We start from the raw sequence: 27,835 nt of genomic DNA, 5'->3' as shown, positions 1-27,835 counted from the left end.
TGAGCTCCCATTGACCACCTGATTACAGAGGGGACACCTTGCTGATCAGACACCACTTTTCCTTTTGTCAGAAGAGTGTTGATACAAGCCAAAACCCCTTCACATATATTCATTATGCTAGTCCTATGTAAGACAATTTTCTGTTAACCAAACCTGGCCAAACAATAGGGTAAATTTGTGTTTTGTTTTGTTTTTGTTCACCCCTCACTTTAATGCACAGGGTACCATGCATACTTCATAGGATATCACTCATTCTCAAAAAAGTCTTGAGTAGCCAGGCGGCCATGGCTCAGTGGTTGAGCATCAACCTATGAAGCAGGAGGTCATGGTTCATTCCCAGTCAGGGCACATGCCCAGATTACAGGCTTGATCCCCAGTGGGGGGCATGCAGGAAGCAGCCAGTCCATGCCTCCCCTCATCATTGATGTTTCTATCTCCCTATCCCTTCCTTTCTGAAATCAATAACAATATATTTTTTAGAAAGAGAGAGAGAGAGAGAGAGAGAGAGAGAGAGAGAGAGAGAGAAGAAAGAAAGAAAGAAAGAAAGAAAGAAAGAAAGAAAGAAAGAAAGAAATGGACAATGGGAGGGGCGGGGGAGACGGAGAGCAGAGAGCCAGAGGGAGTGGTTCCCACTGTTGGGACCCTGCATCCCTGGGCGGGCGCGGGAGGCTCTTACCGAATCCACAGCTTCTTCTGCAGCATCTGCAGGATGTCAGCCGACTGCTGGTGATATTCTAGAGCCGCCTGGACAAACTGGGCCAACTGGCCGACTTGCTCTACCTGCAGGGAAGGGGATGTTAGTACCTGGAGGCTGGAGCCCATGGGGGCCGGAGGTGGGACATGAGCCCAGGGACCAGGCCTTGCAGGAAGCCCCATCCACCTTGGCTCATTTAATGTCACAGGAGCTGGTGAGCATCATTCAGATCCATGGGGAATAGAGCTAGTGATGCCGGCCACACATGTGCACATGGAGTTCTGATTATAAATGTGTTTTAACTCAATAAAATGCCGACTATCCCACAGAGAGAATATTCTCAGATTTTCTATTATGCTATAAAGTTCATCGATCTGAGAGCATCGGCCTACAGACCAAAGGGTCCCAGGATCGATTCTGGTCAAGGGCATGTGCCTTGGTTGCAGGCTCCTCCCTGGCCAGGGCCCTGGTCAGTGCACCTGCAGGAGGCAACCGATAGACATTTCTCTCACATGGATGTTTCCCTCTGTCTCTACCTCTCTCTTCCTCTCGCTCTATAAATCAACTAGTGACCTGTTGCAGAAATATTCCTGCAAGACTTCCGGCCCGCCACCACCACCTCTCTCCCTCTCCCCACCTCTCCTGCGTGGCGGGCAGGGCCTCAACCTCATGTGATCCTAGTAGACTGCCACCTCTGTCCTCAGGAAAGTGAATTTCTATTTTAACACCCTGTTTGCAATCTGCGTGGCATTGCAGAACATGAAAAGGAATCATGGAAGAGAACTAAATGAACATTCTTTTTGTTTTGTTTTGAATCCTCATGTGAGGATATTCCTTCTATTGGTTTTTTGAGAGTGGAAGGGAGAGAGAGACAGAGAAAGAAACATTGATGTGAGAGAGACACATCGATTAGTTTGCCTTTGCACATGACTCAACCAGAGTTGGGATAAAGCCTGAAACCAAAGTACATGCCTGAAACTGGGACCCTTTCATCCACAGACCTAAGCTCTTTGCACTGAGCCAAACCAGCTAGGGCTAAATGACCATTCTTTGAAACACTATGGGGCTGAGAGGGTCGGAGGGGACATCAGCAGCACTTCTCTTGCACGATTATGTCATGGAGAGATGCATTTAACACTAGGCACTTTCTCCATTCCTGACTGACATCAGGAAAGACATGCATCCTGGGACGCTGTGCACACACATAGTAGGTGCTCAATGCAACCAAGGGAGAGGTGGTTACTAAGCTGAGACTGTTGTCATATGGAGGCCCCCAGCTGTATTCAGGCCATAAGCACCAGCTGTGTGTGGTGGACTCTGCTTCCCACACCACACTTAGAATGAAATACTGGGACATGGCCGCTGTGGCTCAGTGGTTGAGTGCTGACCTAGAAATCAGGTTATGGTTCAATTCCAGTCAGGGCACATGCCTGGGTTGTGGGCTGGATCCCCAGTAGGGGGCATGCAGGAGGCAGTTGATCCATGATTCTCTTTCATCATTGATGTTTCTCTCCCTTTCCCTCTGAAATCAATTAAATATATCTCTATATATAAAAGGCTAAGTGGCTGACTATACATCCATCTGACAGATTATCTAGTATATATGACGCACACTAGCAATTTAAAAATAAATAATGACTCGCGCATACGCAATACAAATATAGCTGTCATTGGTGCCAATCATGCACATTTTAATTTTATAATAGTACTAGAGGCCCAGTGCATGAAAATTGATGCACTGGAGAGGGGGGTCCATGAGCCTGGTCTGCCCCCTCTCATAGTCTGGGAGCCCTTAGGGGCAGGAGGCTACCCAACTCTCAGGGGAAGGTGACGCCCCCATCACAACTCTGTTTCTTCCACTGCTGGCAGCTCAAGCCTTGGCTGGCCCTGGTTACCTGAGCCTTGGGTGGCTCTGAGAGGCTGGGCAGCTGCCATTCAAAGCTTGCCTGTGCCTCGGGCTGGCTCTGGGAGGCTGGGGAACTGGGGGACTCTGGAGGCAGGTGCTGAGGGGGTTGGGGGCTACCATTTTTAGGGTGTGACAGTCAGTTAGCATATCCCCTCCTTATTGGCTGTGGGCACCACCATCTTTGTGAGGGTGTGATGGTCAATTAGCATATTACCTCTTTATTAGATAGATATACTATTTTGACATTTAATTTTTTCAGTAACATATGTACCTCAGGAATCTTTCCTCTAATTAATTTACTTTCAATGTGAATGAATCTGTGCACTGGGCCACAAGTATCTCTGGAAACTTTTATAACAAAGGCTCCCAGAGCTTCCCCACAAACATACAATGTTTTTATTCCCAGGAGGGTCTCCTGCTTGGGGTCAATACTTACGTCATTTTCTAAAAAATTAAACATGCTTCTCCCTGCTATCTCCTTGGACTCCTCCAACTTTTCCATTGCTTGTGTGATCTCGTTGTTGGGGATCTTTCCGACAAGCTTCCTTTTATAATCGTAGTCCAGGCGGCGGCCCTCCAGCCTCTTCAGTTGGTTCTGAGGGAGAGGAGACAGACCTGGAGCTGCTACTTCGGCATGTGACCCAGGGAGGCCTGCCGTGCCTCTACAAGGAAGGTCATTACTTTTTCTAGGTCTACATTTTAGGGAGCAAGGACTCAGTTACTTTTTTCTTTTTGGTCAGCCCCTCAGCATCTAGGAGATGTTTCTTTCCCTGTAAATTATCAAGGAATATTTATGAAGTAAATGAATGGATGTTTGATGGATGACAGCATACATGGATGAATGGATAAATGCATGGAGGGATGATACCATAAATGGATGAATGGATGCATGGATTCATGGAGGGATGATACCATAAATGGATGAATGGATGCATGGATTCATGGAGGGATGATAGCAAAAATGGATGGATGGGTGGATAGATGGTTGGATGGATGATAGCATAAATGAATGGATGGATGGGCAGATGAATGGATAATAGCATAAATAAATGGATAGGTGGATGGATGGATCATAGCATCCTATATAATAAAGCACTAACATGGTAATTAGACCAAACAATAAAGTGACCATCCAAATGACAACTGGCATTCCAGACAACCTTCCTGATGAAGTCGGACTGCGAGGGCTGGCTGGGGCTGTGAGGGCCAAACCCCTTGCACAAATTTTGTGCATTGGGCTTCTAGTAAATGGATAGATGGATGGACGAATGGATTGATAGGTGGATGGGTGGATGGGTGGATGGATGGATGGGTGGATGATAGCATGAATGAATGGACGGAAGATCAGATAAGTGGATTGCTGGGTGAGTGATAGCATAAATGAGTGGATGGATGGATGATAGATGATTGTAAATATGGAACATAAAGACACAGTATTGACACTCAGATTCCATTTTCAAAAATTTTTACAGGACCCCTCACTCCAGCTCTCTTAATGTCCTTAATTTCCAACCAAATTAACTATAGCAAAAATAGGGATATGTCTTCTGGCACCATTGTCAAATCCTTATTAAGAAACAGATGATAAAAACACACATCCCTAGTATCTTCCAGAGCTAGCATGTCGAATGCATGGCCTGCTGTCTGCGTGCAGCCCACAACAAGTATTTTTGTGGCCCAGCCAATATAAAGATATGTAAGGAAGGTTGTAATAAAGATTTTACAACTTAATTTTGACAATATCATATTATAGATAACTAGAGGCCCAATGCACAAAGATTCAGGCAAGAATGTGCCTACTTTCCCCTGGCTGCCAGCACCACCTTCACTCCAGCAGGAGCCACCTTTCTGCCTTACCCACACTGCTCAGAGCAGCTGGGGCGGTGATGAATGCCTGTGTTGTTGCCATGGCAATGGCACAAGCATCTAGCCTCAGCCACTTGGAGCCTGCATATGCAAAATAACCCACCACATTTGTTGGGTTAATTTGCATATTCACTCCTGATTGGCTGGTGGTCGTCACAAAGGTATGGTCAATTTACATCTTACTCTTTTATTAGTGTAGATTCTTAATAACTAACTGCAATGTTTGCTAATGACTGATTACTATCATTGTGTTGCATTTCTTTCCCTTACTCACCTATGAGCAGATGCACAATTTCTCTCCCCTAATACTAGCAGTGAATATTTTAGCAGCCAATGGCCATGTCATTATTCTTGGACTGACTTGTTTGGTGAGCACAACAGAAAATATCTCGCTTTCAGAGAACAAGAAAAATGGGTTCATTTGCATAAACACTTATTCATTTGTGCAGTTATTCAATATCTGCTAAGACAATGTATAAGAAAAAATATTTGTATTAAAATGGTCTATTATTTTATGTGAATGATGACTTATTTATTTCAGCCCTTTGTATTCAACATGTCTCTATCAAAATAAACCTACCTTTTCATAAAAATTGAAACCTTTTTTTTTTTTACAGCCCATGTTAGCTTTGAGTTTGACATGCTTGTTCTGGAGTAATTGTGTGTCTTCCATAAGGTTCACCAACAGTTACAAAATGAGTTGAATAAACATTACCATGAACGAAACACACACCTCCTCTTGTGTGTGAGCTCCATATGGCCATTTTAGAAAGCCCTCCAATATAAAATAAAGTCCTGGAAATTAATGACCACTTGTGCCATGTATCAAAAGAGGCAATGAGGCCTGAGTGGTATGGCTCAGTGGTTGAGCATCAACCTAAAACACAGGTCAATTTGATTCCCGGTCAGGGCACATGCCTGGGTTGTGTGCTCAGTCCCAGTAGGGGATGTGCAGGAGACAATGGATCAATGATTCTCTCCCATCATTGATATTTCTCTCTCTCTCTTAAATAAATACAAATACATACATATACAAATACATACATATAAAATAATAACCTCATTGCACTATATATATATATATAATGCAACGAGGTTATTATTTTCATTGTAAAAAATCCACTGCACAGTTTAAGAATCATTTGCTGCGAACAATGGTTGTGGAAATAAGTACCTTAGCTTGGTTACTTTCTGGATTCAATAAGCCACAAGAGAGCCCTAGCCTGTGTGGCTCAGTGGATAGAGTGTCAGCCTTCAGACCTAAGGGTCTGGCATTCCATTCTGGTTGTAGGCTTCTCCCCAGCAGGGGTGGTGGTTAGGGTGTGAGCAGGAGGCAACCAGTCAATATGTTTTTCTCACATTGATGTTTCTCTCTCTCTCTCCCTCTCTCTTCCACTCTCTCTAAAAACCAATGGAACAGCCTTAGCTGTTTTTGGCTCAGTAGATAGAGTGTCAGTCTGTGTGCTGAAGGGTCCTGGGTACAAATTGGCCAAGACACATGCCTGGATTGCAGGGTCACTTCCTTGTGGGGGGCAAACTGGAGGCAGCCCATTAAAGATTCTCTCTCATCACTGATCTATCTCTCCCACTCCGTTTTTCTCTGAAATCAATAAAATTTTTTAAAAATAAATTAAAATCAATGGAACAAATATCCTCAGATGAGGATTAAAATAAGTAAACACCTTTACCATAACACACACACACACACACACACACACACACACACAGCTACAGGATAAAGGGCTCATGGCTCTGGGGCTCCCACCCAGGGGGACAGGTGAACATCACTGAGTGCTTATCTGTGTCACTGCCCACACTAAGGTGATGCTGTTGCTGGCTCCCTACAGACATGTCCCCACAGTTTTAACTACAAACATCATTTTATATAGCAACGCCGGGGGTTTATAGCTGAGAAAACTTACTGAAATCTGTTTTAATTCTTCGTCGTGGACTAACTGGAGTGGATCAATAAAGGTTTCCTTGACGTTAATGTCAAATGATTTTTTCACCTCTGCCATCAGCTTCATGGCATTGCCCATTTCGATCATCGCACCGCCTGGGACAGAGGCACAAATAAAAAGCTGGGTGTTCATGGAGCACCCAGAGGTTGGAGGCACTATTCACTTCTTGCCCAAGGTATGTGGGTGATGGTTTATTTAACAAGGTCTTTGCTGAGGGACTGACTCAGAAAAGAATAAACACAAAAACTTTCTCTTTCTTTAAACATATTTTTTATGGATTTCAGAGAGGAAGGGAGAGGGAGAGAGAGAAACAGCAATGATGAGAGAGAATCATGAATCATCTGCCTTCTGCATGGCCCCTCCTGGGGATCAAGCCCACATCCCGGGCATGTGCCCTTGACTGAAATCACACCGTGACCTCCTGGTTCTTAGGTCAAAACTCAACTACTGACTATTCTATATAATAAGAGGCTAATATGCAAAAGACCAATGGAACAAACAGAACAATGGGCTGCTATGACGTGCACTGATCATCAGGGTTCGTGTGTGGAACCTGGAGGGCGTTGGCCACAGCGGGATGGCGGAGCAGGTGAGTGGGGGCGACAGACCGGGGTGAGCCTTTGGTGGTTACTGAAAATTCTTTGCTCTAGTGTGCTGAGGTCCTGCCTGGTGCTCAGACCTATTGCCAGCCCTGGCCACACACACACCCATTGCTGGTGCTGGAGGCACACTTGTATCCACATGAGTAGCCAGAGCTGATCCTGATTGCTTAGCACCTTCAGTGGTGTGAGAAGTAGCTGCCAGCTGTGATCTCTCAGGGCTTCTCCACCTCCTCCTGCTCCTGAGGGGAGATCTGGGCTGGCAGCTGCCACTTTCACCCACTGCTGGTGCCAGAGTTGCTGCTTGAACCCACTGCCAGTGCCGGCCCAAATTACTTGGCACCTTCGGAAGCCATAGCAGGAGGGGCTGGGCAGAGGTATGGAGGATGGGCTGAGACCTCCCCCTGTGCCAAATACAGCCTCACAGCCCAAAGTTTCTTTCAAGGTGCATGATTTTGTGCACTGTGTAGCTAGTAATCCTATCTAATAAAAGGGTAATATGCAAATTGACCATCACTCCAACACATAAGAGGGCCTCCCCCATCTGGACACAAGATGGCCACCACAAGATGGTAGGGCAGTTGTGGATGACTAGGCCAGCAAGGGTCGGTAGTTGAGAGGGACCACACTTGCAAGGGAGGGCAATTGGGTGGGACCAGACTGGCAGGGGAGGGTAGTTAGGGGTACCAGGTTAGCAAGGTAGGGCATTGTAGGGTGATTGGACCAGCAAAGAAGAGCAGTTGGGGGCAACCAGGCCTGTAGGGGAGGACAGTTGGGGACAATCAGGTCGGCAGGGGAGGGCAGTTAAGGTGACCAGACCAGTATGGGAGGCAGTTATGGGAAATCAGGTGAGCAGGGAAAGGCAGTTAAGGACAACCAGGCTGTTAAGGGAGGGCAGTTAAAGGTGACCAGGCCAGCAGGGGCGGGTAGTTAGGGGCAATCAGGCTGGTAGGGGAGCAGTTAGGCATCGATCAGGCTGGCAGGGGAGTGGTTAGGGGGTGATTAGGCTGGTAGGCAGAAACGGTTAGGGGCAATTAGGCAGGTAGGCAGGTGAGCAGTTGGGAGCCAGCATTCCTGAATTATGAGAGGGACAATCCCCATGCATGAATTTTGTGCACCGGGCCTCTAGTAATTATAGTGATTAAAATATGTTTTATTGAAAAATGAATGTTTATTGCATGTAATCTTCTACACTAATAAAAGAAAAACATGCAAATTTACCATCTTTCTGCTACACCCACCAGCCAATCCGGAGCGGAGCGAGTATGCAAATTAACCTAATAAAGACGGCAGCGGCCATGGAGCTGACAGGAGCAGAGACTGGGGTTGCCCCCGCTGACAGAGGAAGCCAAGATTCCCATGCACCCTAGCCTCTGCTGAAGGAGTGGCTGGAGAAAAAAAAAAAAAAAAAAAAAAAGAAGGGGCTAAAACCCTGGGTCATCAGGGGCAACCCAAGCTTCTAGCCTGCTGTGGCCACCACTCATGGAGTGGCTGGGGTCTGGTTTCTGGGGGGATGGAATAAGAGTCCCTGCTGGGGGGCATGGCCAGCCTGCAAACAGCTATCAGTCCCTCATCAGGCGCACAGTGAGGACCACCACCCTGAAGGGGATGTTGCCAGCCAAAAAACAGCCCTCAGCATCTTACCCAGGCTGGCCATGCCCCCTGGGGTGAGGGTCCCCGCTGGGGGCATGACCAGCCTGCAAACAATCACCAGCCCCTCACCCAGGCTGGCCAGGCACTCCAGCGGGAACCTCCACCCTAAAGGTGGTGTGGCCAGCTTGAAAACAGCCCTCAGTCCCTCACGCAGGCTGTCCTACCCCTACAGTATGGGCCCTCATCCCTTGGGGGCATGTCTGCCCTGAAAACTACCACAGGACCCTCACCCAGGCTGCTCCACACCCCAAGGGAGCCCCCACCCTGATCTGGGACACCCATCAGGGCAATCCAGCCAGCCCCCACCTTTATACCAGGCCTCTATCCTATCTAATAAAAGAGTAATATGCAAATTGACCATCACTTCAACACACAAAATGGCTCCACCCATGTGGTCAAAGATAACTGTCCCCATGTGGAAATAAGATGGCTGCCAAAAGATGGCCTAAAGAGGAGGGCAGTTAGGGGTTCCCACCCCAGTAGGGGAGGGCAGTTGAGGGGAACACAGGCTGCAGGGGAGGGCAGTTAGGGGTGCCCACCCCTGTAGGGGAGGGCAGTTGAGAAGAACACAGGCTGCAGGGGAGGGCAGTTGGGGGCGATCAGGCCAACAGGGGAGGGCAGTTGGGGGGGAACCAGGACTGCAGGGGATGGCAGTTGTTGGGAACCCAGGTCTGCAGGATAGGGCAATTGTGGACGAGTAGGACAGTTGGGAGGGGTCAAGCCTGCAAGGGAGGAAAGTTAGGGGCTACCAGGCTGTCAAGGGAGGGTAGTTCGGGGTTATGGGCCACCAACCAGGCCTGCAGGGGAGGCCAGTTAGGGGCAATTGGGCTGTCAGTGAAATAGTTAGGCTTCCATCAGGCTGGCAAGGGGAGTGGTTAGGGGTGATCCGGGTGGCAGGCAGAAGTGGTTAGGGGCAGTAAGGCAGGCGAGTGAACGGTTGGGAGCCGACAGACCTGGATTGTAAAAGGGATGTCCTATTGCCCGTTTAGGCCTGATAGGATGCCAGATTAAAGAGGGTGCAGGCTGGACTGAGAAACACCTGCCTCCCCCCCACCCCCACGAATTTCGTGCACCGGGCCTCTAGTAAACAATAAAAGGATTGAGTCCTCCTCAGGGCTAAGTACCCACCAATAAAGATGCCAATAGGAATGAATGAACATCTCATCTCAGCTTTTGCTGTGAGGTCATCCAGGGGCCTCTCCCTGGATCATTCTGAGGGAAAGGCACCAGGATCCTCCCTGGTGTGGAGGAAGCCTGGCAGTGTCCTGCAGGGAGCTCCCAGCAGGATGGGCAGCCATGCCGAGTGTGGCCCGCTAAGGGCATCAGCTAATCAGCATTCATTTGCAAGAGGGTGACCTCGAAGTTGTGCACAATGAGGTTGCAGGTTCTCTTAAAAACATCCTGGTCCCTGGCCGGTGTGGTCAGTGGGCAGAGTGTCAGCCTACAGGACCAGAGTCCCAGGTTCGATTCAGGTCAAGGGCATGTACCTGGGTTGCAGGCTTGTTGGGTCGGGACCTGACCCTGGTCGGGGCTCATGAAAGAGGCAACCAATCAATGTGTTTCTTGCATATTGATGTTTCTCTTCTCTCCCTCTCTCTTCCACTCTCCATAAAAATAAAAATAAAAATAAAAATAAAAATAAAAATAAAAATGATCCTTAAGTGAAAATTAACATAAACAAACAAACAAAAAGCATCTCGCAGCCAGCCTGCATGGCTCAGTGTTTGAGCATCAACCTAGGAACCAGGAGGTCAGGGTTTGAGGCCTGCTCAGGGTATACCTGAGACCCCCAGTAGGGGGCGCGCAAGAGGCAACCAAACCATGATTCTCACCATTGATGTTTCTCTCTCTCTCTCCTTTCCTCTCTGAAATCAATCCAAAAAAGAAAAGAAGAGAAAAACAAAGTCTTTGTGTATAACTTACAGGCGACACAGGCCGCCCGCCTTCCAGGCCCTGCACACTCACCGAAGTTGGAGTCCTCACCCAGCTCGTGGCCATACTTGAGCATGCAGTTGCCCAGCAGGCCCAACGGCTGCGGGAACTCGAGGGCCTTCCCCTGGTTGTGGATCTTCGACGCCGGGCTCAGCATTCTCAGCTTCACTCTGTATACTTCAAGACAGGGTCATTTGTAATTCCTTCAAGGGACAGGACAGTCTCTCACACTGGCACAGAGCATGAGCCAGCAAGATTGAGTGACATGTCAGAGATCCAAGGTGCCAAAGGGCCACAGTGACCTATTTATTCTTTCCTGTGATTGGCACATGCATCACCCAGGTGGGTGCCTAACGAATGGTTGCAGATTCATGTGGGAAATGGAAATTGTGCACACAATGAAACCAGGCTATATCAGGACCTCTCTCTCTCTGTCTCTCTCAAAATTTATTTATCCCTAGTCTGTATGGCTCAGTAGATAGGGCATTGGCGTGCAGACTTTAGGGTCCCGAGTTCCATTCTGGTTAGGGCACATCCCCAGTGAGGGGCATACAGGAGGTAGCCGATCCTTGATCTCTCTCATCATGGATGTTTCTGTCTCTGTCTCCTTCTCTCTTACCCTCTGAAATCAATAAAAATGTATTTCAAAAAGTAAATGAGCCCTAGCTGGTCTGACTCAGTGGATAGTGTCAACCTGTGGACTGAAAGGTCCCAGGTTTGATTCTGGTGAAGGGCATGTACCTTGGTCTCCTGGCCTTGATGGGGGCATGTGCAGGAGGCAACCCATGGATGTGTCTCTCTCACATTGATGTTTCTCTCTGTCTCCCCCCCTCCCTTCCACTCTCTCTAAAAATCAATGGAGAAAGCAAATAGTAAGAGGGGAGAAACTAAGATGGTGGCATAAGTGAACACCTATACTGCTGCCTTGCACAACAATTTCAAAACTACAACTAGAAAGAAAAAGAAAAGGACACTGAAACACAGGGCAGAGGTGCAGAGACACCGAGAGGTGCACTCTCAAGAGGAAGGGGCATGTAGCTGAATACATGACTGGCTTTCTCTAACCAGAGCAGATCAAAGGCTCCCCATAGTGCTGTAATCCAGTCCTGGGTGAGACACATACGGGGAGAAACTGTACTGTCTGGCAGCAGGCAGGGCCCGAGAACAGCTTTCTCTCAGAGGTGTGTTCTGCCATAGCCTCGGGGCACTGAGACCCTGGGGTACTACGGAAGAAAGAGTTGCAGAGACGCAGAGATGCAGAGACATGCATGCACAAGAGGAAAGGCCGGGCGGCTGGATATGTGGCTGCCTTGATTATTCTGAAGGGAAACAGGGCCTCATGACTGCACCATACTCCAGTTCCAGGGGAGACTTTGCGTACCACACTCATTGGGGGAAAAACTAGACTGTCTGGCAGTGGGCAAAGCTCAAGAGCAGCTTTCTCTCAGAGGTGCATGCAGCTATTGCCTCGAGGCACGGAGACCCAGAGGAACTGTGGAATATAGAGGGAAGGAGGCACGCTCGTGGAGAGGGCTCGGGCAGTTGAACATGTGGATGCCTTTCTCGTTCTGGAGGGAAACAAAGCTTCCCGAACTACATGTACTCCGGTTCCAGGTGAGACTTTGGGTACCCACACTCATTCACTAAGAAATAGGATTGTCTGGCAGCAGGCAAAGCTTAAGAGCAGCTTTTTCTCAGAGGTGCGAGCTGCCATTGCCACAGGACACTGAGACCCAACCCTTTTAAGGCAGGGCTTATGGGAAACCAAGGCTGCCTGCTCTGCTCTGAGACCTCACCCCATCCAAACTGAGCACAGAAGCTCTCCCAGTGGAGACACTGCTGATCCTCACAGCCAATTGGTTTGGAGGTCAACTCTGCCCAGTGATACCAACAACAATCAAGGCTTAACTACAACAAGACTGTGCAGCCCATAACTTGGTGTACCAAGAGTGTCCACCTTGGGGAGTTTGAGCCACTGGGCCCAAAAGACACTTGGCACACAAAGCAACTCCATCAACTCAGGGAAGCAGCTAAAATGTGGAGACAAAGAGGCAGGTCACAAATGAAAGAAACAGAGGAAAGCAGAAGACTGGACATAGAGTTAAAAATCACATTTATAAGGTTACTCAAGAATCTGCTAAAAACCTCTGAGGAACTTAGTGAGAACTTTGAAGATCTTAATGAGAATGCAAAAAAAAAAAAAAAAAAAAAGAAAAGAAAAGACCAGTCAGAAATTAAGCATATGCTGTCTGAAATAAAGAATATACAGAAATTCAACAGTAGATCAAAGGACCCCAAGAATCAAAGATTTGAAACACAAGGAAACAAAAAACACCCAACCAGAAAAACAAAAAGAAAAAAAGAATCCAAAAATATGAATATAGTGTAAGGAGCCTATGGGACAACGTTAAGCGTACCAACATCCAAATTATGGGGGTGCCAGAAGTAGAGAGAGAGAAAAGTATTGAAAACCTATTAGAAGTGATAATGACAGAAAACTTTCCCTACCTGATGAAAGAAATAGACTTACAAGCTCAGGAAACACACAGAACTCCAAACAAAAGGAATCCAAAGAGGACCTCACCAAGACACATCATAATTAAAATACCAAGGGCAAAAGACAAAGAAAGAATCTTAAAAGCAGCAAAAGAAAAATAGTTAGTTACCTACAAGGCAGTTCCCATGTGACTGTCAGCTGATTTCTCAACAAAAACTATGCAGGCCAGAAGGGAATGGCAAGAAATATTCAAAGTGATGAACAGCAAGAACCTACAACCAAGATTACTCTATCCAGCAAAGCTATCATTTAGAATTGAAGGTCAGATAAAGAGCTTCGCAGACAAGAACAAACTACCAAACCAGTATTTTATGAAATGCTAAAAGGTATTCTTTAAGAAGAGGAAGAAGAAGAAAAAGGTAAAGATAAAAATTATGAACAACAACTATCTATCAACAAGTGAATCTAAAAATCAAGTGAATAAAAAATCTGATGAACAGAATAAAGTGGTGAATATAATACAATCAGGGGCATAGAAAGGGATTGGACTGACAATTCTCAGGGGAAAGAGGATGTGAGGGATTCAGGAAGAGATTGGACAAAAATCTTACACCTATGGATGAAGACAGTGGCTGGGGTGGTGGTAGGGGCATGGGGTGGGGTGGGGAATCAGGTGTAGGGGAGCTATGGGGGGGGGGAAGAGGAACATATGTAATAATCTGAACAATAAAGATTTATTTTTAAAAAATTAATGGAAAACTATTCTCAGGTGAGGATTAACCACAACAAAAAAGGTAAGTAAAAAAGGAGGAAATGTCTAAGTAAGCAGCAAGCATTTACAAAATGCTGAATGGATTTCTGAAGCATCTCCTACGTGTCTTTGCTGAGCAGCGCCCAGCTGCCGAACCAGGAGCCCTCCCAATGGATCCCAGGACTGTCCACTCTGCTCTCATCAGCCCAGGCAACCACTGCGTCGCTGGAGACTAGATGTCAAAAAAATGAATTTCAGGCCCAGCAGGTTTGGCTCAGGGATTGAGCATCAACCTGTGAACCAGGAGGTCACGATCTGATTCCCGGTCAGGGCACAGGCCTGGGTTGTGGGCTCGAGGCCCAGTGTAGGGTGTGCAGGAGGCAGCGGACCAATGATTGTCTCTCATCATTGATGTTTCTCTCTCTGTCTCCCTCTCCCTTCCTCTCTGAAATCAATAAAAACATACTAAAAAAAAACAAACAAAAAAAACACCAAAATCCACATTTCATGATTGAGACCCCAAGGATATTGTTTCTAGATCACATCAAGGGTGGGCACAGCCAATGTGGGTGTTCAGTGTGGGTCACCATGAACGGGCAATAGGACAGTTCCAGACATTGTCCCACGTTACCTGGATTGGGCTGAATGTATTCTGTGGCTTTCAAACAAATTTCTGTAACAGCTTTATTGGTGTTATTTATTTTCTAAAAAAAAAGCACATAAAATGTTGGTGAGTGACAAATGGTGAATTCATAGGAAAACACAGACATGACTTTTGCCCACGACAAAGGGGTGAAACGGGGGATCGTGGCGATTCCTGGGGGCCCCAGGGACGGTCCACACAGGAGACCAGGAACAATCACTTCTTTGAAGGGTCGTGACATGCCCTGGCCATAGCTCAGTGGGTTGGAGCATCATCCTAGACACCGAACAGTCACGGGTTCAATCCCTGGATAGGGTGCATATGGGAGGCAGTGAGATGTTTCTCTCTCACATTGATGTTTCTCTCTTACTCTCTTTCTTTCTCTCTAAAATCAATACAATATATCCTCAGGTGAGGATTAAAAGAAACATTTTAGAGAGGAAGAGAAAAAGAGAGAGAGAAACATCAATGATGAGAAAGAATCATGGATTGGCTGCCTCCTCCTGCATGCCCCCTACTGAGGATCAAGTCCACAACCCAGGCATGTGCCCTGACCTGAATCAAACAATGACCTGGTTCATAGGTTAATGCTCAACCGCTGAACCACACCAGTTGGGGTGAAATACATTAAAAAAAAAAAAAAAAAAAAAGGAGTTCCATCGTACTTCCCCAATGCTTTCACATGCATGAATGTTCCCATAACTGTCACAACAGAAATGCCAGGTGAGCAGCGCTCTGAGTATCACCCTGTGTCATAGTCAGAAAAGGCGAACCCACCCACCCAGGCACTGAGGCCGGTTGCAGGGCAGTGCCAGGACCTGGTGATACATCACACAGCTGTCATGCCCAGGGGACACAGCCAGGGCTTCCATGTGGGGCATCAATATGATTCCAGGTGAGGATCTCGGCCCAGAAACATACTATCCAAGGTGCATAACTACAATGCTCGGGCTTTTTAACTGCTTGCCGAGACTGCCCATCTTGCTCAGGCAGTGTGTCTCAGTGGTTGAGGTCGAACTATGAACCAGGAGGTCACAGTTTGATTCTCCGCCAGGGCACATGCCAGGGTTGTGGGCTTGATCCCCATGAGAGGTGTGCAGGAGGCAGCCAGTCCATGATTCTCTCTCATCATGGATGTTTCTATCTCCCTCTGTTTTCCTCTCTGAAGTCAATAAGAATGTATACCCTATATAATAAAAGCCTAATAGGCCAATTGACCAAATGACAGAACGACTGGTCACTATAAGATGCACTGACCACCAGGGAGCAGATGCTTAACACAGAAGCTGCACCCAGCCTGCAAGGCCCTAGGCCAGCCAAGGCGGGGTGCCAGCATGGGCCCCCTGATCACCCTGCTGATTGCCCCACACATTGGCCCTGATCGCCAGCCAGGCCTAGGGAACCTACCTGTGCACAAATGTTGTACACAGGGCCTCTAGTCTACACTAATAAAAAGGGTAATATGCTAATTAGACCAGGAGACCTTCCGGACATCCTTCCCGACACAGCTATGGTGGCAGAGCTGAGATAGAGGTGGTTAGGGGCCATCAGGCCAGGAGGGAAGGGCAGTTGGGGGTGATCAGGCCAGTGGGGGGGAGGGTCAATTGGGAGTGATTAAGCAGGCTGAGGGCAGCTGGGGGCAGCTGAGTGGTTAGGGGCAATTAGGCAGGCAGGTGAGCGGATAGGATTGTGAGACGGATTCCCAGACTGAAGAGGATGCAGGCCAGGCTGAAGGACACCCTCCACCCCCCTCCCACACAAACTCTGTTCCATGCTTCCATGTGCACATCCATCAGTTTGGTATTTTGTTACTTAGACTCCACATAGGAGTGAGATCATGTGATGAGACTCACATTCTTCACACAATTGACATAAAAATGCTCTTACCCTTTCCATGTCAAGAAAGTGGTCATCTAGTTTCGTGCCTTCAATGCCTTTCATTTTTTCTCTAATTTTCTGCAGAAATGAAGACAAGTAAGTATAATATACAATGACTTGTGATCAAAGTATCTGATGCAAATTATCTCTCTCTTTTACACACACACACCACTCTCAGATTCAGCCTTTTAAAATTTTATTTGTTCATTATTTTTAAATGTATTCTTATTGGCTTCAGACAGGAAGGGAGAGGGAGAGAGAAACATCAATGATGAGAGAGAATCATGGATCAGGTGCCTCCTGCATGCCCCACACTGGGGATCCAGCACCCAGGCATGTGTCCTGGTCAGGAATGGAATTTGGGACCCTTCAGTATGTAGGCTGTCACTCTATCCACTGAGCCAGACCAGCAAGGGCTGCACTGATATTTTTAAATCTCCCTTTAGGCTGGAAAGGCCAAAAGGTATGTAACCCTTACCTTATCAGGAGCTGCGCCTGTCCCCAGAGACCCCTCAAAGCACCGAGGATCAGCAGGGAGTCCATCTCCCCTCCCCATCTGACCCTCCTGTAGGACCAACTCCCAGAAGGGCAACCCTGTCCACCCAGGGACCCCAGCCAGAACCCAGACATCCCACAGGCAGCATCCAGGGAAGGGGGCCTAGGCCTCAGACTGAGGCAACAAGAAGAGAAGCCGCTCATCCCAGCAGCTTTTTGGGAGCCACTTTGTGAGAGGTGCAGGGTGAGACCTCGGGAATGTGTATTCCAAAGGATGTCCCTCAGCAGGTTCTAGCAACATTGGGGGGCTGTGGGGAGGGAGAGGTGAGTGCAGGTCTAGGGGTGCAGATTAGGACAGGTTTTACAGGGTGAGCCCTGCTGTGGCCAGAAGAGGCTGCAGAATTGGCTTCTCCACACATCAATGTCCAAACACACCGGTGTCCACACAACAATGCCCACACACACCAGTGTCCACACACCAATGCCCAGACACACCAATGTCAGAACACACCAGTGTCCACACACCAATACCCAGACACACCAATGCCCAGACTCACCAATGCCCACACACACCAATGCCCACACACACCAATGCCCACACACACAGGTGTCCACACACACCAGTGTCCACACACACCAGTGTCCACACACACCAATGTCAGAACACACCAGTGTCCACACACCAATGCCCACACACACCAATGCCCACACACACCAATGTCCACACACACCAATGCCCACAAACACCAATGCCCACACACACCAGTGTCCACACACACCAGTGTCCACACACACACCAATGTCCACACACACCAATGTCCACACACACCAGTGTCCACACACACCAGTGTCCGCGGGGAACCCACACTCCCTGCGTGGGAAGAGGGTGGGGGAGGCACAAGCAAGGTTCCCCATCGCCTCCCTCTCTGCCATGTTCTCCGCCCCTAGACCCTCCCTCCACCTCCGTGCACTCGTAGGCGGGCAGATCTGGAGCCCCCGAAGTCCAGGAGAATTGGGGACCCAGCCCCCCACTTTCCCGCGCTCCCACCTTGCTGGCTTCGAGTAACCGCTTCCTCAGTCTCTCCACCGACAACACGGCCGGGCGCCCCGGGAGCTGCAAGGTCTCTGCGCTGGGCCCAGCCTCTGAGGAGCGCCATGCCCGGGGAACCGGCAACAGTGTCCGTCCCCCCGTGCTCGGCTCCTCCGTGTTCGTCTCCTCCCCTCCCCCCTCCAGGTCCCCGGCTCCGGGCACCGCCTGCGCCATGGTCACTCTGGACCCGCGCGTGGGCGGTGGACAACACCGTGGTCCAAAGCCCCCCACGCTGCCCATTGGCCAAGTCCCGGCGTATGCAAATGAGGCCGCTGGCACCGCCCCCTTACATTGTTGCATGGGGACCCAGAGGACCAGCCCTGAAAGCTGGATGCGGGGTCAAACTGTGCTTTGGGGTGTGCACAAGCTGAGATGCGCCCGGCTGTGGGATGGTCCTGGGTGGGGAGATGGGCACCACTTACCCACGCTTCTTCACCTGGTCTCACTCACAGGCAACAGTGCCCCCCTCTGGCGCCATTGGGCAAGGGACGCTCCAAGAGGCGCCTATGGGGGAGCAAACAGACCTAGGGATTCGCCTTGGAGGAAGAGGCCCAGGGCTGCTGGGTGGTTCTTTCTGTCCCTATGACATGCTCTGGGTGCCATCTGCCTGGAGTCCTGGTTTCTGCGACATTGTCTGATCAATATCAATATCACGAGCAAAGGTCTCTAGGCCTTGTTGGTGTGGCTAAGTGGATAGAGCATCCGCCAGTTGACTGAAAGGTCCAGGGTTCGATTCCAGTGAAGAGCATGTACCTGGTTGCAGGTCCCCCGGCCCTAGTCTGAGTGTGTGCTAGAGGTAACCATTCCACTCTCTCAAAAATCAATGGAAAAATATCCTCAATTGAGGGTTAACCAGAGAGAAAGGAGAGAGAGAAGAGAGAGAGAGAGAGAGAGAGAGAGAGAGAGAGGAGAGAGAGAGAGAGAGAGAAGAGAGAGAGAGAAAGGAGAACGCACAACTATCTCCAAGGAGCCATCAACAGCCCACTCAGTCCCCTGGATAGGTCACCAGACCAGAGACCCAGCTCCCTGGGTGTGCTGCTGCCAGGGTCATTTTGCACAGGAACCAGAAGTCTCCAAGTCCATGACTCAGGCCAGACACAGAAGGGCATGGAGCAACCTGGTTGAGCCCTGTATCAAGCCAAGCCCAGCAGGTCAGCATTTTTGAGGCATCTGACCTCCAAAGGCCCTGTCAGTTTCTGGTTGCTGGGGCTAAAGCTTCCTCTTTAGGCCCATCCTATGTCCACAGGGAGTATTCAGATTCCTTGTATTATTCAAGGTGTGATCTGGGTGTGGCTATATTGGTTGCCTGGAGACTGGAGGGAGGGGCTATCTCTCAGGAGAAAATAGTGATGGAGGCTTAGATATGACTCAGCACTAGACCACTACCACCTCCCCTGACTGCCCCCTACTCTCCCCAGATTCCAGAAGCCCACACCTTCTCCTGCCCCTCAGCCACAGGTGTCGGTATCCGAAAGATCCCATGAACCAGGTTCAGTGGGGAAAGGCACAGGCCCCAGTGCAAGGAGGGACCTTGTCCTCACCAGCTCCTCCCTTGCCTGCACTGTAAGGTCCGGCCAGCCTTTCAGAACTGCCTCTGAGCTCAGATCCAAAGTCCAAACTCCAATGTCCAAAATTCCCCACCTCCCACAGTGCTTGGTCCGTTTTTTTGTTTTTTGTTTCTTCCCCCCCCCCACAAACAGATGCTGTGCCTGTCCTCAGGGATGCGGCCTGGCACCCTGTAGATTCCCTCTGACCTTCTAGCCATAGAAGCTTGGCAGATTCTCTTGCCTAGATCCCTGATTTTACCTTTATCCAGGGACCTCTGCCCTTCACCGGTGCAAACTATCTCACCAACTGCATCTCCTCGCCAAATTTGGGCTGAATTCCACGTGTTTCAGCTGCTCACTCTGCCCGCTCCGGGACAAGCCTCAGGGCATGTCTGTCTATTCTGTTGCGATATTTCCTCTCTGGTGGTTCCATTTAAACCTCAGAGTCTTACAACAAATGATACCAGTGTATAAAATTTTATTCTTAATAGCACATGGCTCTTTTGAAGTCTGTTGGAGTTTTCCTAAATATTGCTGAGAATTATGTAATATTGCAAACAGAATATATATGTGTGTATATAATATATATATATCCTATATAATTAAACAGAAACATATAGGCTGAGCATACATTCACTATGCTCACCAGCCAATCACGAGGAGTATGCAAATTAACCTACCATCTTTGGCAAGTTATTTTGCATATGCAGGCATGAATTGGCCTAGGTCCTGAGAACATCCTGGTGACCCAGGCTGCTCCTAGCCTGTAGGACTGCACATAGGCTCTGAGTGTCCTGGGTGCCAGAATACCCCCAGGCCTAGGGTGCAGGCACCAAGTGGCTGGGACTCCTAGGATCTTCGGCAAGGCAAGGAAGGTAGCTCTGGTCTTTGTGGGCAGCACTCAGAGGTGTGGGGATGCAGTGGGTGGGGCAGGAGGCTGCCTACCAGCCCAGAGAGCACTGCCCAAGGAAAGGAAGCCAGGCGCCTGGGTCCAGGTCCATGGGCAGCATGTGCAAGGTGTGGAAAGATGCCTGCCTTCATAGCCTTGGCCAGGAAACTCTGGGCATGGGCACACATGCAGGTGCAAAGCAGCCAGTGGGCAGAACTCGCAGGCATCCCGCCCCACCCAGGCTGCTCTGGGCCTGTGTACAGCACACTGGAAGAGCCTCTCAGCAGAGGAGGTGGGTCACTGGAGGGCAGCATGTATTCCCAACATGGCAATGGTGGCAGGGGTAACTGTGCCAAGTGGAGCTTGTGGGCCAAGTGGAAGTAGCACCTGCAGGTCATCAGTGCCAAAGAGTGGCTGTGCAAGTCCCGCTTCCTGGCCAAGAAGGTGCGCAATTGCAGGGACAGCCACCATGGTGGACCCAATTGACATCCTCATGGCTGCGACACAGGGATTTGTGGATTTGTGCAACTGCAGGCCTCCAGTGTGTGCTGCATCCTCTCCTCCCCTCCTGGCATGTGAACGTCAAGCCTCCCTTCTGATCTCTCTCTTTGGCTGCAGCCATCTTTTTTGGGTTAATTTGCATAGTTGGTCCAGATAACTGATGTGCTTGGCTGGTAGTTGTAGTGAAGTGAAGGTTAATTTGCATATTGCTCTTTTATTAGATATGATTCCAAGAATAGAAGGATGGACCAGTCCCTCTTCCCATACAGACACTGAAGTCTCTTTGGGACTATTCAGACCCATAAACTTAGCCTCTGCCTCTTTTTTTTTTTTTTTTTTTTTTTTTGTTAAGCTCAAAATGCAGGGTGTGGCAGGAAGTATCTGCTTCCGAGTCTACTAGGATCAGATAGCTCTTCTGGGGAAAATTGGCCACTTAGGTTTGAAAGATTAAGTATGTCACACTTCTACCAATATACCTCCAAAGTCAGAAACACCAAACAGAAAGCATATATGCACAGCTATGTTCGTAGCAGCACAATGGTAGTTAGAAGAGCTACAATTTGGAAACAGCCTAAATTAACAGATGAATTGATTAAAAACCTGTGGTGCATCCGCACAAGGGAATATTATGCTGTTGTAAAAAAGGAGGAAATCTTATTATTTGCAACAGCATCAATGGACCGAGACAGCATTATGCTAAGGGAAATAAAGCCATCAGATATAGATAAATATCACATCACCTCACTCATTTGTGCAATATAATGAACATAAACTGATTCACAAAAATAGAGCCAGTGTCACAGAAGCAGTGAACATACCATCCAAACTAAGAGGGAAGGGCCAGGGGAGTTGGGTGTCAAAGATCAACGGAAGGATTTGTATGCTTGCATATGAGCATAACCAGTTGGCATAGATAGCAAAAGGTTGAGGGTCTGTGCTTTTGGGTAGGAGCAGGTAGGGAGAAGTCAATGGGGATAGGTGAATTTAACTTACATAACAATTTAAAAAAATTAAAAAAAAAGAATGTCCCATGCAGGATTTGTGGCTATGTCTCCCTGCCCTGCTTTCCTCCTCAGGCACCTTAAACCTGTGCCTCTCTCCCAACTACAAAGCCCCAGGTGAGTGTTTCCAATAGAAAAGTCCTGTGTTCTGGGTTTAGAGAATAAAAGCAAAGACAAAACCAAACCAAAACAATGAAACTGCATTTTTGTCTCTCCCCAGGACCATGCTATTTGGCCCTCTTTTCAGGGGACAGCCTTTTGAAGCTTTTGCCTTTGGTCCAGTTTCCCCAGCAGCCAGCTGCCCTGTGGCTTTTCCTTTATGTACTTGGACGTTACCCACCTCCTGAAGGGACACAGCTTTGGTACAACACTGCTTTCTCCTGACCCTGTTGACACACTGGGTTGCTGTCCCTGGAAAGTCCACTTCCGAGTTCTTGACATTCTCATCTGCCCTTCCTAGTTGTAAATGGTTTGCTCAGCTGCATCTAATTTGTTAATACAAGTGGATGTTCTTGGATTTAGTTGTATTTTCAATTGGGCTCAGGATAATAATCACAATACTGCTTAATCGGACACCATTTATTTATTTATTTATTTATTTACCACTTTCTGATCCTTGATGTTCAAAGCAGCCAGAGTGATTTCCATACAGCTTGCAAATGCACAGGGCATGCTCCCTGCAGGCTACCACCTGGCGTCTGCCAGCCCTTCACAGAACTCTTTAGTGAAGTCCCCACTGACCAACTCTAGTTTCACCTTTGCCCATACTGCTGTTACCAGTCACAGCAGGCTTTGTGGACTGTCCTCCATTCTTTGTGGACTGTCTCCCACTAGATGCCAGTTCCCAAGGACAGAGGACTGTGCATTTATAGCACATGAAACAGTTGGGCTTAACAGTATCCACAGCTTCGGTCTTTATATATGTCCATTATGCTCACCCATGGCTGCTGACCCTCCATCCAACCTGATCCATGTTCTCATCCCTACAGCTTCCCTCAGCCCTCCCACTCAAGGAACCTGGCCAAAGAGGTGGCAAAAGGACGTTCACAGGAACCCAACCTCTCTGCCCCTCAACTACACTATTCCCCACCCTGGCAGCACACTATTCCCCATAATCCAAAAACTATCACCTCATTTAAGGTCTTCTATGCAAAGGAAAAACTTAGGGAGGGGGTACACTAACCACATCTCAACCTCAGAACGTAGACTTCTATTGAGACAAACCCTCTCCTTCTGGAAATGCTTGTAATGCAGCTTGTTCTCACCACTGAAAATATACAGCACCATCTCCTGTAGCATCACGCTACCTCCAGGACTGTTTGGGTAGGGGGAAGAGGAGAGGAGTGCTTTATTTTTGATAAAATCAAAGAGCAAAATAATCCCTAAAATGGAAAAGAGGCTTAAACACCAGAGGGTCTCAGGGATGTGAGTGGGTTGTTGGAGGCAGGACTCTAAAGATGAACTGATTTTGGGGTCCAAAGCACCAAGGAGTTTCTCCTAGATACAAAAGTGCATTCATTTGCAGCAGGAAGTGCCTAGGGGGTGGGGAGATGCACTCTGGATGGAGATAGAAGAGCTCTGGCCAGCACATCTCAGACAGACACAGAATCCCAATCCCTCCTGTACTTTGACTGGGCCTCCTCTCTTCCAAACCCTGGGAAGGACACAGTGTGCCCAGCTATAGAGGGAATATCCCAGGCAAAGGCATGAAAGAGTGAGTAAAGTTAGGCTGTGCAGACAGAGGCCTCATCTCAGGGCACCAGAGTGAATGTTTGGACTTTTTGATAATCCTCATGTGATGATATTTTAAGAGAGAGAGAGAGAGAGCAAGGGAAGGGGGAGAAGAAGAGAGATATTGAGAGTGACATCAATATGAGAGAGAGAGAAAAGAAATCAGATGCCTCCTACATCCCCATATGTGCTGGGATGAAACATGCAAAACTGGAACCACAAAGTCAAGTAGTCTTTCTTTCAAGGCCTTGGACAGCAATGCACTATAAGCCAATATTTACTAAAGCGTAATTTTCTGTTATGCTCTCCCTCCAAAAGCACAGAAAGATTCAAACAATATCTGTTAACTCCAAACAATAGCTGTTAACTCTGTGATGATATATCATAATTGTGCTTGACAATCATCCCTAGAAGTGAAAATAGAAAATGAAATAAAAGAATTAAGGTACTAGAGAAAATTATCTTTACTAAAAAATCATACACCGGACAGAGTACAGTAAGCAATTTACAGGTTGGTGAATTAGAAAGTAAAAGAATTCATAAAAGCATAATTCAATAAAAAAAATCTCTTCAGCTATAAATGTATCAGGTAGTAGTTCTGGGCATGTCCTTCAATCCTTACTTGTACTGGAAAAACATGAGAAATATAGTACACTATATGTTCCATTAAAAGGTTTAAGGTAAAAAAATAAAAAAATAGGTCCCAAACAGTCACCTTTAGTGTTATTTTAAGTGAATAAAATAAAATATTCCTGCACATTTAACACTCTTCTCCAGTGTGAACTTTCAGCTCTTTAATAAGACTAGATTTTTGGTTTAAGGCTTCCCACATTCATTACGATTCGTATGCCTTCTCTCTAGTGTGAACTCTCTTGTGTTTAATTAATGTATTTCTTTGACTGAAAAAGTTTCCACATTCAGTACACTCATATGGCTTCTCTCCTGTGTGAACTCTCTGGTGTGTAATAAGATTTGATTTTTGGCTAAAAGACTTCCCACATTCAGTACACCCATATGGCTTCTCTCCGGTGTGAACTCTTCGGTGTTTAAAGAGTGTACTTCTATCAATGAAGGACTTTCCACATTCATTACACTCATATGGCTTCTTTCCAGTGTGGACTCTCAGATGTCTAATAAGGTCAGATTTTCGGATAAAAGACTTCCCACATTCAGTACACTCATACGGCTTCTCTCCAGTGTGAACTCTCCTGTGTGTAATCAGAATTGATTTTCGGCTAAAAGACTTCCCACATTCACTACACTCATATGGTTTCTCTCCAGTATGAATTCTTTGGTGTTTAACGAGTTTACTTCTTTCACTGAAGGACTTCCCACATTCAGTACACTCATATGGCTTTTCTCCAGTGTGGACTTTCCAATGTATAATAAGGTGAGATTTTTGTCTAAAAGACTTCCCACATTCAGTACACCCATATGGCTTCTCTCCAGTGTGAACTCTCCAGTGTCTAAAGAGTGCGCTTCTAACACTGAACGACTTTCCACATTCATTACACTCATATGGCTTCTCTCCAGTGTGGACACTCAGATGTGCAATAAGGTCAGATTTTCGGATAAAAGACTTCCCACATTCAGTACAGTCATATGGCTTCTCTCCAATGTGGACATTTCCATGCATAGTAAGGTGAGATTTTTGGCTAAATAACTTCCCACATTCAGTACACTCATATGGCTTCTCTCCAGTGTGTACTCTCTGGTGTTTAATGAGTGTGCTTCCGTAACTGAAGAACTTCCCACATTCAGTACACTCATATGGCTTCTCTCCAGTGTGAACTCTCTTGTGTGCAATAAGAATTGATGTTTGGCTAAAAGACTTCCCACATTCAGTACACCCATATGGTTTCTCTCCGGTGTGAACTCTCTGGTGTCTAAAGAGTGCACTTCTAACACTGAAGGACTTTCCACATTCATTACACTCATATGGCTTCTCTCCAGTGTGGACTCTCTTGTGTGCAATAAGAATTGATTTTTGGCTAAAAGACTTCCCACATTCAGTACACCCATATGGCTTCTCTCCAGTGTGAACTCTCTGGTGTCTAATGAGTTTCCTTCTTTCTCTGAAGAACTTCCCACATTCAGTACACTCATATGGCTTTTCTCCAGTGTGGACTTTCCGATGTATAATAAGGTGAGATTTTTGGCTAAATGTCTTTCCACACTCAGTACACTCATATGGCTTCTCTCTATTGTGAACTCTCTGGTGTTTAAAGAGTGCACTTCTATCACTGAAGGACTTCCCACATATAATACACTCATACTGCTTCTCTCCAGTATGAATTCTCTGATGTTTAATAAGGTTACATTTTTGGATAAAAGACTTCCCATATTCAGTATGCTCATATGGCTTCTCTCCAGTGTGAAGTCTGAGGTGTACAGTGAGGTGAGCTCTTCGACGGAAGGAAACCCCACATTCACTACACTCATACATCTCTTTTCCAGGATAAACTCTCTTATGTCCAATGAGGTTAAAGAATCGTCCAAATACTTTCCTACATTTCTTACACTCATAAATCACTTCTCCAGAAAATTCACCTTGACATTGAACAACTTTCAGGATGTGGCTTGCAGCATTTTCACAGTCATTCAACTGCTGATCACTTTTACAATCAGGAAATGCCTGTGAAACCTCACTATCACAGTGTAGCTCCTCAATGTTGACAGTGGCCTGGTACTGGTGAAGTTCCAAGGTGCATTGCAAATCTTCCCCAACCTCTCTGTTAGTTGAAGGCACCATCGATAGGTAGAAGCTGTACCTGCTCTTATAGGATACCCAGTCCATAGCTTGTTTCCAGGCCTCCTCTTCACATTCATTCCTCTGGTGCTGGTGAGGGTATGCACTGAAACATAAGTCTCCAACACATGTATCACTACAGAAGGCTTTCTGCTCAAGGTATGTTGAATGTGAACCAGTTAGGTGAAAAATACGTTGTAACACAGAGAAACACTGCTTACACAGAGGGGTTCTCTGGGTGGCTGGAGCTGTCTTAGAAGCCCTGTCCTGTGACTCTCCTTGTATAGATACGCTATGCTTAGAACAGGTCTCCTCATCATCCATTTTATGCCAGCGACCTGAAAAGTGAGAAATGGTGAAAAAATGAATATTGACTGTGTGACAGGGGGAAGTCTCATTGTAAAAGTGTGTTACACATTACACGTTGGTTCCATGAAATTATTCTATTATAAAAGATGTGCAGGAAGAATGAATAAGAGGCTCTTGTAAAAAAAAACAACAAAAACAAAAAAACAAAAAAAACACCAAAAACCAAAAAACAGGCTCTCTTGACTTTTTTGGGCTAATGAAGATTCCAAGAGAAGGAGACCTCAACAGAAGTATGATACAAACATGCGAAGCACCACATGGATTAGAATATGGATCTCCAGCTCATCCTTTACCTAACAGCATTCACTATGACTTATCTGTTGGGGACCGAGAGAGATGGGAAAGAGGTTGGTCCCATCTTACTTCAAGTAAATATCAATAAAGGAGTAGTAAGTTTTGAAAATTCTTTAGCACATATGTAAGTGCAATTCATAACACATGTGGAAGCCAATGTTGCAGAATACTGCAGAGGCACCAGTGCAGAGGAAGAGGTGATGAAGTAGTGAGCCGTCAGCACTGGGTCTGAGCCACACAGCTTGCTATAGTATTCAGGGAAGAAAATATTACAGCATTTGAATGGGGGCCTTACAAGAACAGCCCATTGTTCATGTTGATAAAACCGTAACATGGCAGAAGCTGCCACAAAGAACCTTACCTAGAGAAAGAGTGTTGAAGTTGAAGCCATGCATGTGGACACTGTTAGTTTCCCTTGAAGAGAAAGTCCAAACTAAGCCCCATTAAGCTGACTGCAAGACGCCTGACTCCCTAACACTTAATGTACTTTTTGAGATAACAGGTATTATAGATGATCTTGGAGTCCTTTGACTAGGCTGGCAGCCACAGCACATTTGACAGGACAGTGGAGGAAATTAGCAGAGGCAATGTTCTGGCTGTGGGAGAGAGAAAGCTATGCCTGAGGAATAAAGGAAGAGAGATCATCACCTCAGGACACTGGGAAAACATGAAGATCTTACCTTCAGATGATACAAGTGCAAACACTTCCAGCATGACATTGCAGTACAGACGTCTCTGAGCCTCATCAAGGAGCCGCCATTCCTCCTGAGAGAAGGTAATGGCCACATC

At 47.2% G+C, this 27,835-nt stretch overlaps 2 protein-coding genes across 3 annotated transcripts; both read right to left on the bottom strand.

The window, feature by feature from the left end:
* Positions 1-544: 544 nt before the first annotated feature.
* LOC311616136 (endophilin-A3-like) lies at positions 545-27,835 on the bottom strand. 2 transcript variants are annotated; one of them, XM_084907366.1, is made up of 7 exons: positions 27,727-27,835; positions 16,390-16,458; positions 14,491-14,563; positions 10,645-10,788; positions 6,389-6,522; positions 3,037-3,195; positions 545-780 (listed from the first exon to the last, which is right to left on the bottom strand). In XM_084907366.1, the coding sequence occupies exons 1-7, from the start codon at positions 27,832-27,834 to the stop codon at positions 673-675; spliced, it is 795 nt and encodes a 264-aa protein (XP_084763492.1). In that variant the 5' UTR covers position 27,835; the 3' UTR covers positions 545-672. The 2 variants fall into 2 exon arrangements, with proteins under 2 accessions (XP_084763492.1, XP_084763493.1); XM_084907367.1 differs by lacking the exons at positions 16,390-16,458; positions 27,727-27,835 and having other exon boundaries at positions 10,645-10,781; positions 14,491-14,554.
* On the bottom strand, positions 22,912-26,576 carry LOC311616132 (uncharacterized protein; the record flags this gene model as incomplete). The annotated part of the gene is made up of 3 exons (XM_084907364.1): positions 24,946-26,576; positions 23,128-23,285; positions 22,912-22,920 (listed from the first exon to the last, which is right to left on the bottom strand). The coding sequence occupies exons 1-3, from the start codon at positions 26,429-26,431 to the stop codon at positions 22,912-22,914; spliced, it is 1,653 nt and encodes a 550-aa protein (XP_084763490.1). The 5' UTR covers positions 26,432-26,576.

The sequence above is a fragment of the Pipistrellus hanaki genome (genome assembly GCF_964339955.1).
Source record: "Pipistrellus hanaki genome assembly, contig: scaffold_67, whole genome shotgun sequence".
In the NCBI taxonomy this organism is placed as follows: domain Eukaryota; kingdom Metazoa; phylum Chordata; class Mammalia; order Chiroptera; family Vespertilionidae; genus Pipistrellus; species Pipistrellus hanaki.
This window is presented reverse-complemented; position numbering and strand designations above follow the sequence as displayed.